The 12,644-nt window shown below is 36.0% G+C and overlaps 1 protein-coding gene across 1 annotated transcript; it reads left to right on the top strand.

Moving 5' to 3' along the window:
* Positions 1-1,042: 1,042 nt before the first annotated feature.
* LOC131806964 (probable cytochrome P450 6g2) lies at positions 1,043-3,803 on the top strand. Its single transcript, XM_059131951.1, has 3 exons — positions 1,043-1,569; positions 1,635-2,438; positions 3,485-3,803. Exons 1-3 carry the CDS (start codon positions 1,093-1,095, stop codon positions 3,770-3,772), a joined length of 1,569 nt encoding a protein of 522 aa, XP_058987934.1. The 5' UTR covers positions 1,043-1,092; the 3' UTR covers positions 3,773-3,803.
* Positions 3,804-12,644: the final 8,841 nt, after the last annotated feature.

Raw genomic sequence — 12,644 nt, 5'->3', positions numbered from 1 at the left:
AAGCTTCCTCGCTTAATTTCCAACGCACAATGGCCACCAAATTTCCGGATACCAATCCGTTGGACTATTGTGTCTGGAGTATCTAACGACACTTGTGATTTTCCAGCCAAATATAAAGAAATCACACTATCACGCTTGAACTCCATCACGAGTAACTTTTTTTCTGGTAAATGCACACCAAAACTCTTTTGTACGCTTGTAAACAATATAATGAGCTGTCATTGGAATAATTTTAACAGCTGTCGGACGAAGGGCTTAAAAATGACAGCAGTCTCAAGTTGGTTGCAGTTTTTTTTATTTCTCCAAATCTGAACCCATATCGATAAAATTTATTTTTGAGCAGTTATAGTTTTATTTCCCCATAAACCGCTGTTACGTAGTGAATATCACAGCTGTGGTGGGCAAATATAACAAATCGGATGGACAAGATATATGGGAGCTACAGCTATATCTGAACCGATTTTCATCAAATTTGACATACTTATTTATAGACTCAGTTCGGTCATCTCTGGCTAGGTCGGACAATAGGCGCGCTGTTGAGTATCTCGATGGCCTCAATCGGTATTTCATTAGATGGGGTCCAAAGTTGAATGTAGAGAAATATTGTGCTACAGCTTCTCTTGGTTGGCCAGACGTAGTGTACCCTAATTGTAAGAGGTTTTTGCCGGTTCTGAAGATAGGCTCGACGCAGGTTCATGTCTCGGATAAGATGACACACTTGGGGTAGTATTTCATGAGAGGTTTAACCGTATTCGTCATAAAGACTGTGTACTGTTTAAGGACAAAATCTGTTTTGTGATGACCCATGGTCGCCTATTAATAAACAGTGAATGCGGGCTATTAATAATCTGTCGGTTAATTGGGATTCATGTTTTTTTTTGTGAAGTAACCTGAAATCTCTCAATTGACATTCATTAGCTATTAGCATAAGAATTGACAATATATGTCAAATATTCTAAAAATACTACAACATAATCTCTGTTGACCTTTCCATTCAATATACAAATGCAAATATTTCAACAATTTTTATGGGAAACTGAAATTGTTATATATTTCCAAAAAAGTGCACAGTCTACATTACTCGGCGAAACAATGTGGTCGGAAACAACATTCCCGGTTGGGGTTCTTCTACTTTGTTTAACGGCAGCATCGCTATGGGTTTATCTCAATTATTTACACAATTATTGGAAACGCCACAATCTTCCTCAAATCGAGCCCTTGCCGTTGGTGGGAAATTTGGGCAAAATCCTTAGCATGTCGGAACCATCTGCCAAAGTGATTGAAGAATTTTATCACCACCCAAATGCAAAGGGAAAACCTTTCGTGGGAATTTACGTTTTCTATCGACCGGCCATATTACTGCGGGAACCGGAGCTTATTAAACGTATTTTGGTTAGAGATTTTCCCAAATTTAGCAATCGTTTCTCGTGTTCGGACATTGAAGGCGATCCGTTGGGTTCACAAAATTTGTTTATGCTAAAAAATCCGGCATGGAAGGACATTCGCTTTAAGTTGACGCCGTTTTTCACCAGTGGGAAATTGAAACAAATGTTTCCCTTGATAGCTGAGGTAAGTGGAAATGGAGGTGGGAAAAGGTTTTGGGTGATATCTTATTAAGTGATACTTTTTTGCAGGTTGGTGAAAATCTTAACAAATATTTACTGAAGTCATCTCCCTCGCCCGACAGTCTGGAGTTTGAATTGGAATTGAAAGAATTCTGTGCCCTGTATACCACCGATGTTATAGCCACGGTGGCCTTTGGTGTTCAGGCAAATTCTTTCGAAAATCCCAATGGCCAGTTTAGGAGAAATGGCCGAGAAATCTTTCGTTTTAATAAACGACGAGCCATCAACTTTAGTGTTGTCTTCTTCCTACCACATTTGGTTCCCTATTTCGGGGCCAAAGTTGTGCCAGTTGAACAAACTGAATTCTTGCGCTCCACATTCAATTATGTCGTTGCCGAAAGAGAAAAATCGGGAAAAATACGTCACGATCTAATCGATATTTTGATTGAATTTAAAAATAGTTCCAAATGTGTTTCGTCTAAAAATGGAAATGTAAAATTCGATGGTGATCTTCTGGTGGCTCAGGCAGCTATTTTCTTTACGGCGGGCTTCGAATCATCCTCGGCTACAATGTCTTTTGCTCTATATGAACTGGCAAGAAATCCTGAAATTCAAGAGCGAGTTAGAGAAGAAGTACGAACGGTATTGATGAACAGTGGCGGAAAACTGACATTGCGCGATATTGAATCGTTGGAGTATATGCAAATGGTTATAAGTGAAACTCTGAGGTTGTATCCGCCATTGCCATTTTTGGATCGAGAATGTACCGTGGAGAAGGATGAAAGTTATTTGTTGGAACCATTTAGCAGTTTTAGCATACCAAAGGGCATGCCCATCTATATACCGGCATATGCTTTGCACATGGATCCAAAGGTGAGAGCAAGTTCGATTTTTATACCCTACACCACATAGTGGTAAGGGTACTATGTCTTTGTGCATTTGTTTGTAACATGGAGAATGAAGTGAGATAGACCCAGAGTTACCTTTGAGGATCTTCATAGAATCACTTTCTAAGTCGATTTATGATTGTCAGTCCGGCCGTCCATGTATTTTTGTGAACAAAATGCAGGTCGCATTTATTATCCGACCTCTATATATCTTCAACCGTCTTAAGGTTAATTGTGCACCAAATGGCTAATATAAGACCAAATGACCTGCATTTTGGTACATCCCACCGAATTCAGTCTAAAAGCAAGTAAATCAAATTCGGAAAAATAGGTTCAGATACAGCTATAGCTCCCATGGTGCTTAAGTTCCTCAAATTCGTCATATGTAATTGACATCAATGATATTTGGTTCCAGTTATCAGATACTGCCCAGAAATACATCTGCCAAATTTTATCAAGATCGGTTCAGATTTGGATATAGGTTCCATATATTCAACCGATTTCGGGTTAATTGTGCACCAAATGGCCAATATCTGTCCAAAAGTCCTGAATTTTGTACATCCGACCGAATTCAGTCTCGAAGCAAGTACATCGAATTCGGAGAAAATCGGTTCAGATTTGGTGTTTAAGTCCCTCACATTCGTAATATGTATGTATATCTTCCATATATATCCTTAATCCGATTTCGGGTTTATTGTGCAAATAATGGCTAATATCAGCCCAAATAGAGTGCATTTCTGGACGTGCGTTTCCATATTGTGCAACTCGGCTCCGAGATATATTTTTTAATATATATATATATATAGTAAAATATTACTGCTCTAAAGCCAAATGTTGATAGGTGGTATGATCTACTTGAAGTTAATTCTTTGGTTACCGGAGCTCTACTAAATATGCATAGCGGTGTAGAGTATCATATAGTCGGCGCCGCCCGACTTTCGACTCTTCCTTACTGGTTTAATTTATTTTAATATATAAAGTTTATAAAATTATATAATATTTAACCGATTCAAAACCAATTTTCTTCCACAGTACTTTCCCGATCCGCACACTTTTAACCCGGAAAGATTTTCCTCCGAAAATCGTAAAAATATAACACCATATAGCTATATGCCCTTTGGACTGGGGCCGCATGCATGTATTGGAGAACGTTTTGCATATCTTCAAACCAAGGTGGGACTACTGCAGTTCCTGCGCAATCATCGTGTTACATTGAGCCCAAAAAATCCACATCGAATAAAATTGGATCCCAAGGCATTGATTCTACAATCTGAAGGAGGTATTGTATTGAATGTTCAACGAGATCCGTTACAGTGTTGAAAATTAGAAAAAAAATATAATTAATAAAATAGCCAAGAAACTGTAAAGATCTTTGTTACACAATTTTATATTCAATTAATATAGTTTTCAAAATTTAGCTCAAAGGAAATAAATAATAGAGTAAAAATGTGAAATATTCAAAGCACTTTTCATCTCTTGTAATGTCAACCTTTTCGTTATTAAAATTTGTAGGAGGGAAATCTCCAAATGTGGAAACTACTTTCCTTATGATTGATTTTTATACCCTACAACACTATGTGTTGGGGGTATATAGGTTTAATTTGGCCAAATGATATAAATATTCGTTTCCCACATGGGAAAGTATATATGGATCTTCCTATCTCGCCGAGCTGAGTCCATCTAGCTATGTATGTCTGTCCATCCGTCTGCCAATGTGAATTTGTGAATTTGTAATCACTCTACAGGTCGCAATTATGGTCCGATCCTCATGCTATTGGAAATTGAAATTGGGGTTATGGTCAGAATAGAACCCTATTGCTTTTGGAGAAGATCGCATAATATTTAGGGGTTGAAATGGACCAAAAAGAAAACAATTTCTTGATTTTGCAGTTGCTCTACAGGTCGCAATTATGGACCAGTAGAAGGAGAAGTGAGCACGGGGCTAGAGCTTAGGGCTGGGCAAAAGCCTTCCAATTTTTAAGGTCATCGGGTAATATTTAGTGGTGAAATAGACCATATGTTATATTATTAATCCCGACGAAATCACAAGTAGGCGAACTGGTTAATTCTTACCGTTACATAGATGCCGATAGTAAATATATCGGATACATATAGCGAAATATATACAATGTATATATACAAAGGAAGGGGATGTTAGCTAGAATGCTTATATGTCAAGAATGACTGGACCAATTTAGACAAATTTTGTGAATTCAAAGTGCCCTCTTGGCATAAGAGTATTAAATCTAAAAAAAATCGCATAAAAAGATCTCAATAATGATGGTAATGTAGTATTTTTCTGACATTTTTTATTTTTTTCATAGTTTTTATCGCATGCGATTTTTTCAATTTGACTTATAACACTGAAGTATATATTTCGTAATATTTTTTCACCTTACAACACAGGTTGGGATTATATACAGATGGCAATTATTATCCGATTCTCACGATTCTTCATTGACGAATATAACCAAATATCGTAGACAAGCAAATCATATAGATGAGTCTAAATTTGGAAATACAGAGGGGCCTCTTGCTTTTGGAGATGTTCGCAAAATAATCAGAGGTTCAAGTGAACCAAAACAGAAACAATTTCCTGATCACACAATTGAAACCAATCGACACGGAATTTTGCATGAGAAGAGATTTAAGGACAGGGAAGAAGTCCAGCACTTGGATGATCATTGGATTATATTTAACTGAAAAATGGACTACAACAAGTAACAGTTAACAACTGGTCAAAAATCTCTATGATATAATTTCAAAAGCGAAAATTTCCAAAATGGACTTGGACGTAAGGGGGCTTCTAACATATTTTAGCGTTATAGGGTATCACATGGTGGTCACCGCACGGCTATAGCCTTTGCTTACTTGTTATTAATATTACTATTATTAGTATTTTATTCAGCGACAGAAAAGACGAAACGAACAGTATTTGTCCCAGAATAGCTTGCTCATGTAGCAAATTGAAATCCGATTGAAGATTCTTTTAAGAATACCATAAGCTCGTCTATGTCAGCAACGTACTCAGACATCTTTCACTCTGCTCGTTCACAAAGTTTATCTTCATTCCGAATTTCATTGAAATCGGACATATATATCGTGTTTGATGCATAATATATATGAAATCGGCCGATATACGTTTCGTGTATGAAAATGTTAAATCGGCCGAAAATATATATGGGAGTTGCATCCTAATCTGAACCAATTTGAATCTAATTTGACAAATTTATTTATGTGCCAAATTTAGTCACTCATGCCGAATTTTATTAGAATAGGACATACGTATCGAGCTTGGTGCATCAAATATGTGAAATCGGCCGAAAATATGTGTGGGAGCTACGTCCAAATCTGAACCGATTTCAATATAATTTAACAAATTTAACAAATCACGTCACATATTCCAAATTTCATTGGAATTGAACATACATATGGTGTTTGCTGCATCAAATAAACGAAAACGGACGAAAATATATATGAGAACTATATCCAAATCTTTACCGATTTCAAAATAATTTGGCAAATTTATTTTTTGGCCAAATTTAGTCTCTCGTGCTGAATATTATTGGAATAGGACATACGTATCGAGCTTGTTGCATCAAATATGTGAAATCGGCCTAAAATATACATGGGAGCTATATCCAAATCTAAATCAATTTCAATATAATTTGTTACACGTTACAAATTTCATGGAGATTAAAGATACATAGTGCGGTTGGTGCATCAAATACATAAAATCGGCCGAAAATATAAGGGAGATATATCCAAATCTGAAACGATTTCAATGTAATTGAGCAAATTTATTTTTGTTCCCAATTACAATACGCATTCGAAATTTGTAGACTGTATCTGTAATCGATCTATAGATATATGCATATAAAATTTAATGCTATGTCTTCAGTTCCATGTGGAATTGAAACAAGCCGAACTTTGAATATCCTCCACCATTTGGTACAAATTTGCAATTTTCAAAAAAAAAAAATAAATAAATAAAATCCGTTAAAAATTCTGTTAAAATCTTAAAAATACCGAAAGTGGCCGTATATTAGGGACTCACTTCAAATGCGAAATTTCAAACGTTTCCGGTAAATAATGTCGCTAAAATCATCAAAATACCGAATAGAACGGTACATGGGGGCTATACGAAGACGTGGACCTACCCAGACATAATACACATTTGAGTAAATTTTTATCAACTTACTTCATTTCGTTCGGAAGCTAGAGTGATTTCCACTGACGGATAGACGGACAGACGGACGGACACTGCAAAGTTGACATAGAATTTTATGCTGATCAAGAATATATATACTTTGCGGGGTATAAAATGTCTATTTCGAGGTGTTACAAACGAAATGACAAACTATACTATGGTGGAGGGAATAAAAATGTATATAGCCTATATTACTTTTAGGCGATGTTGTAGTACCCTTGGAATTTTTCAGGAAAATCTGTTCAGCGGTTTTCGAGTCCATAAATTACAAACAAACACACAAACATTTTCCTCTTTTGCCACACATAAGTTGCCACACATACTTCACCTCGCCAAGTTAGTTTTTTTCTCATTTTTTTAAGCAATATCAATTTTATTGGCAGCAAAATGTGGCATTCCTTAATTCTTTGTTGTTCTAGAATTGAGGTTAAGCGTTATATTTATTAGCAGTGTCCAGTAGTATCTATTACTTTGTTGTCCCCATACATATGGACAAACCTTTGTTGCACTGGCCACCATGGAAAATCGCCACAGATTTGTGGCAACGTTTTAATGTTTATTTTGACCATTGAATTGGCTGTCCAATTGGATAAGATTTCAATTAATGAAACAAGTTTCTGAAAACATTTTTTGGTTATATTACATCAGCCAATTTATGGCATGGACGTGCATGTGGATGTGTGTTAGAAAAATTTAGGGAGCGGTAAAAAGATTAAATATTTTTCTGTTTAGATATTCAGAGATATTTTAAAGGACAGGAATATTTAACTGTTATTATATTTTTTTCACCTAGGCACCATAAAGCACTAGGCACCAAATGAACACATCCAGCTGAACTTCTGTAAGAAATGAATTTATAATCAAATTTAAATAAAACAATTTAAGAACATTAAGGCAGTCAATTCCGCCATATTGAAATGTGAAAACTATATTTTCATCGCCGAATGAAATTACAGGCAATGGGCTGGAAAAATCGTTAGGAACTTAAAAACATCGAATTACAAACAATATAGTAGCAAATTCCATGAAATTAACCGAATTTGGACTGAAAGTATGTTCAGCCACTAAAAACCCAAATTATAAAACGTTGCCATGGCAATTGAAATATTGAATAAAAAACATCTAAAAGACCACACCAATATGTGCCGTTTTAAGTGGACAATACCGAAACGTTGAAGACAACTCCAAAGTCAAGGATGGGTTTTTGGAACTTTGTACTAGAACGGTACGAAAAATATTAAAAAGTACTGGTGGAGTGTAGGATTGGAATATGCAGGAAGTTTTCGTAATTTGTACTTTTGTGCACGAAAAGTATAGATAATTTTGGAAATTCGTGCTTATGTGTATTAAATGATACTAAATTTTGTACAATTTAAATTTTGGAAGAACCGGTAGAGTTCAAATCTTGAAATTTGAAAATATGATTTCTATTGGACTGTAAGATTTAGGTAGATATGAAAATATGTTCTTAGGGCACCATATGGTATTAAATTTGGTAGAATTCGGATTTGAGTGAACCAATAGGGCTGATATCCCGAAAATTGGAAATAAGATTACTGTCGGAGTGTAGAATTGGCATATGTGTGCAGTTTTGCAAATTTGAACTTATATGTACTAAAATGTACGAAATAAAGTTCAGAATCCTAAAATTTGGAATTGGGATTACTGTGGGAGTGTAGGATTGGGGTATGTAGGAAACTTTTGAAATTCGTACTCATGTGTACTAAATGGTACTAAATTTGGTACAAATTGCAATTGTAGTGAACCGATGGAGGTGGAATTCTGAAATTTGAAATGAGAGTCACTGATGGAGTGCATGGTAGATGCTAACTAAACTAAATGGTACCATTCGGTATTATGTGAACGGATGAAGTTAAAAATTTGAAATTTTGTATGAAAATCAAGGTTGGAAAGCAAGTTTGATATATGAAGTTGGTTTTGGAAGTATGTACTAAGTGTGCGAACTGTACTAAATTTTGAACAGTTTAGTTTAGCGTGAACGGATGCAGCTGAAAGTTCGCAGTTTTGGTTTTGTGATGCTTGTGGGTGGTAGGTTTATGATAAAGAGTTGATTTCGGAAGTGTGTACTATAATTGTAAAAATAGTACTAAATAGTACTGTATTTGCTACAATTTGATATTGGGTGACCAGATAGTGCTTGAAATCTGAATTATGTATTAGGGTCGCAGTTCATTTGTATCCTACATATATGGAGGTGGTTTCGGCAATGTGTACTATAGTTTTAGATTCTGAAATTTGATATTTAGATTACTAATGGTATCTGTGTCTGAGATTTAATGGTGCTTTGGAAATGCGTCCTATATTTGTACAAAAAATACTAAAATGTACTACATTTGGTATTGGGTGAAGAAATGAAGCTGAAATCCATTATCTATATCTATACAAGAAGAATATTTTTGTACGTTTGATTGTTTGTTTGTAATTTATAGAATCAAAAACCCTAATCAGATTTTTCTGAAAAATTACATATATACTACAGCATCGCCTGAAAATAACATAGGCTATATAATTTCATCAGATAGGGGGTACCTCCAGAAAATGTTGTATTTAAAGCTGAACGTGGCATGTTCACGCATTGGCAGACCTACCGATTTCTTTGTTTACGCTTCTGAAAGAAAAACAAATAAGAGAAAAACAAGCAAAAAAGGTGCTAAGTTCGGTCGTGCCGAACTTTTAATACCCTCCACCATTTTGAAGGAACTTGAAAATTTTAAAAACAATTCCGTAGAAAAATGAAACTCCTTACATGGGGGTTATACGAAAACGTGGTCCTTCATAAGAAATAATTTGACATAGGATGTAGTACCGATTCCGAACTTCAAGTACGAATTTTGAAACAATTCCGGTTATTCAGACGTGGATTTGCATTGGCAATTTTCAGTCATAGGCTGTTCGTAATGGGTACGAACTTCAAATACGAAATTTGAAAAATGTCGCTAAAATCATTAAAATCCCGAAAATCGGGAGATACGCTTATTTGAGGACTTTACGAAAACGTAAACCTGGGTAGGTATTTTTTTTGTCATAGGCTGCAGTACTTATTAAAATCTTCAAATACGAAATTTGAAATACTTCCGGTAAATAATGTCGCTAATATCATAAAAATACCGAATATAGGGTGGTACAGTTATGTGGGGGATATACGAAAACGTGGACCGACATGGCCCATTTTTACCTTCCTACTGGCAAAATACAAATATGTGCAAAATGTTAGCCTTCTGTCTCAATCCATTCCGACAATAGCGTGATTACAACAGACAGACAGTCGGACATCTCTAAATCCACTTAGAATTATACACTGATCAAATATATATATTGCCTTTTGGACCCGACCTGAGGATTTCTGGACATATGGAGTTAGTTTCGGAAATGTGTACTATAATTGTACGTATTGGTTGAGGAAATAGAGCTTAAATCCTAAAATTTAATATGGATGTAACTGTTGTTGTCCGTATTTGAGAGAAAGAGGTGGTTGTGGAAATGGATACTATGGCCGTACGGAAAGTGCAAATGCCACAAAATGTGCCGTTGGGTGATGGGATAGAGATGGTATTCTAAAATTTGGTATCGAGGTCACTGTTGCGGTCAAGGATGAAGGAAAGAAGGTGGTCTACCGAATTTATCCTCTATATTGGGGTCTATACCAGGTGGACCTACATAGGCTTTGTTTGTCATAAGCCATTACCATATTCAAATTCGAAACTTGAAATAAACGGTGAATAATGTAGCTAAAATCGTTAAAATACCGTATATAGGGAGGTACCGTTATGTTGGAGCTGTGCGAAGACCTGGATCAGCATAGACAATTTTCTGTCACAGACTGTAGCATCCATTACGAACTTCAAATACGACATCTCAAACAATTTCGGTGGGTATTGTACCTAAAATCGTCAAAATACCGAATATAGGGAGGTACTGATGTATGGGGCCTATACGAAGACCAGGACCTGCATATACAATTTACTGTCACAGACTGTAGTTCCCATTACGAACTCTAAATACGTAATTTTAAACTACTCCGGTGAATAATGTAGCTAGAATCATCAAAATACCGTATATAGGGAGGTACCGTTATGTTGGAGCTGTGCGAAGACCTGGATCAGCATAGACAATTTTCTGTCACAGGCTGTAGCATCCATTATGAACTTCCAATACGACATCTCAAACAATTTAGGTGAGTATTGTACCTAATATCGTCAAAATACCGAATATAGGTAGGTACTGATATATGGGGGCTATACGAAGACGTGGCTCATTTTCTGCCTTAGGCTGTAGTATCCATTACGAACTACGAGTTACAAATTTGAAACAATTCCGTTAAATAATGTCGCTAAAATCATCAAAATACCGAATATCGGGGGGTAGCGTTATATGGGGGAAACCAATATGTTTCGAGGTGTTACATAATTTTTGGCCCAATCAAACTTACAATATTTTTGTGGGGTAAAAATATTTCTTTCAAAATAATATACCATTACCACCATCCAAATGATTTGAAATTCCAATGTTTATAATTGCACAGCACATAAATAGAAACGAGATCAATTGGGCCATTCCACATTCGATAATAACTCAATTACTCAAATGTCGATAATTTTGTAATAATTCTATGAATATTTGAACTGATTCAAGGTCTTTGCAATGCGCGATTGTTTGTTTGCATTGAAATGTTCATTCAATTGAAATTCACTCAAAGTGGCAAATTAATAGTTTTCATGATAATGAATGCCATTCGATTTAATTAACGCCAAAACTATTTCAAACTTTTAATCTACACCAAACTATGTGCATTTTTTTTAAAACGCCCATTACCAACAACAACGGCAACAGGGGTATTGTGAGAACACCCATGCCAACAACAGCGTCTTCGTCAATATCATCAGTTTGTTGGCAGGCAAACAAGTCTCGTGTCAAAATTTCGAATATGCCAACAACAAAGACAAAAAACCTCACAGCAAAAAAAAAAACGTTTAATATTCAACAAAACAACTTGAAAACAACTTTACTGCACGCAAGCCAAAATTTGAAATGATACAAATCTACAGCCAAATTCTGTCCGAGGTTGAGTGCATTCAACTTGAAATACAAATTACAAAAAAACAACGTCGGGGCTGTATCAATTTCGAGCATTAACACGAATTAACACAAAACAAAAACTTTGCAACAAACACTCGAAAATGTATTCGAAACTAGGGCAACATTTGCGGAAAACACGCGCCAAACCACTGCCAATGAAATGCCCATGCCTGCTGTGTGTAGCAACTATGGGCAACACCCCAAAACTCTGCCAAATATTTCAAGAACTTCCGCTTGCAGTGACGTTGAGTGCGAGCCTATTTACGCGCCTTGCGTAAAACGATTTAGTCAACTTGTGTGCGTGCTGTTTGGCTTGTGACCAACCAGTTTACGTCAATGCAAACCGTTAACACTGATGGCGACGGCAACGGATGCTGTGGACATTGAACTCCATTGCTTACGTGCCAGCACTGACGTGGAATGCAATGCGTAGCCCATGTGCGTAAACTTGAACTTGAATTTCAGCATCAAGCGTTGCGAAAAGATGATTGTTTTGAACTTGAGGCATATTAAGTAGGCCGCACAGATCAGCCTCTGCAAATACAATAAAATTTTGAAATTTTAAAATTTTGCCTTGGTAATGCGAAAATTACATATTTATGGTTTATTTTCCTTTAGAGATGAGCTTAATGATTTGAAATTTGTAGTGAAAAGGAATTGGTCCACGTGTGATAGAGTCTTTATCACAGGATGAGTCTTTTATACAGGGTGAGATAAAAAACTGCAACAAAGTCAAGCACCATAATTCTTACATTTTTAAGTTGTTATAAAATGGTCAGGCTTAATCCTTTAATGTTGTTTTTATAAAAACAAAATTTTGTTTTTTAGTGGAGAACGAGCGTAAGGTATACCAGGGGGTAAGGCAGGGAATACCTAGATTTCGAA

This window comes from Musca domestica, unplaced genomic scaffold, assembly GCF_030504385.1.
Source record: "Musca domestica strain aabys unplaced genomic scaffold, Musca_domestica.polishedcontigs.V.1.1 11, whole genome shotgun sequence".
Classification (NCBI taxonomy): domain Eukaryota; kingdom Metazoa; phylum Arthropoda; class Insecta; order Diptera; family Muscidae; genus Musca; species Musca domestica.
Note: the sequence above shows the minus strand (reverse complement) of the source record. Positions and strands in the feature narration are given on the sequence as shown.

Bases quoted from the DNA above. Each gene is read 5' to 3' on its own strand.
- LOC131806964 (XM_059131951.1), top strand. From the start codon at position 1,093: ATGTGGTCGGAAACAACATTCCCGGTTGGGGTTCTTCTACTTTGTTTA. The intron at 1,570-1,634 runs GTAAGTGGAAAT...ACTTTTTTGCAG, and splicing joins TGTTTCCCTTGATAGCTGAG to GTTGGTGAAAATCTTAACAA. The intron at 2,439-3,484 runs GTGAGAGCAAGT...TTTCTTCCACAG, and splicing joins CTTTGCACATGGATCCAAAG to TACTTTCCCGATCCGCACAC.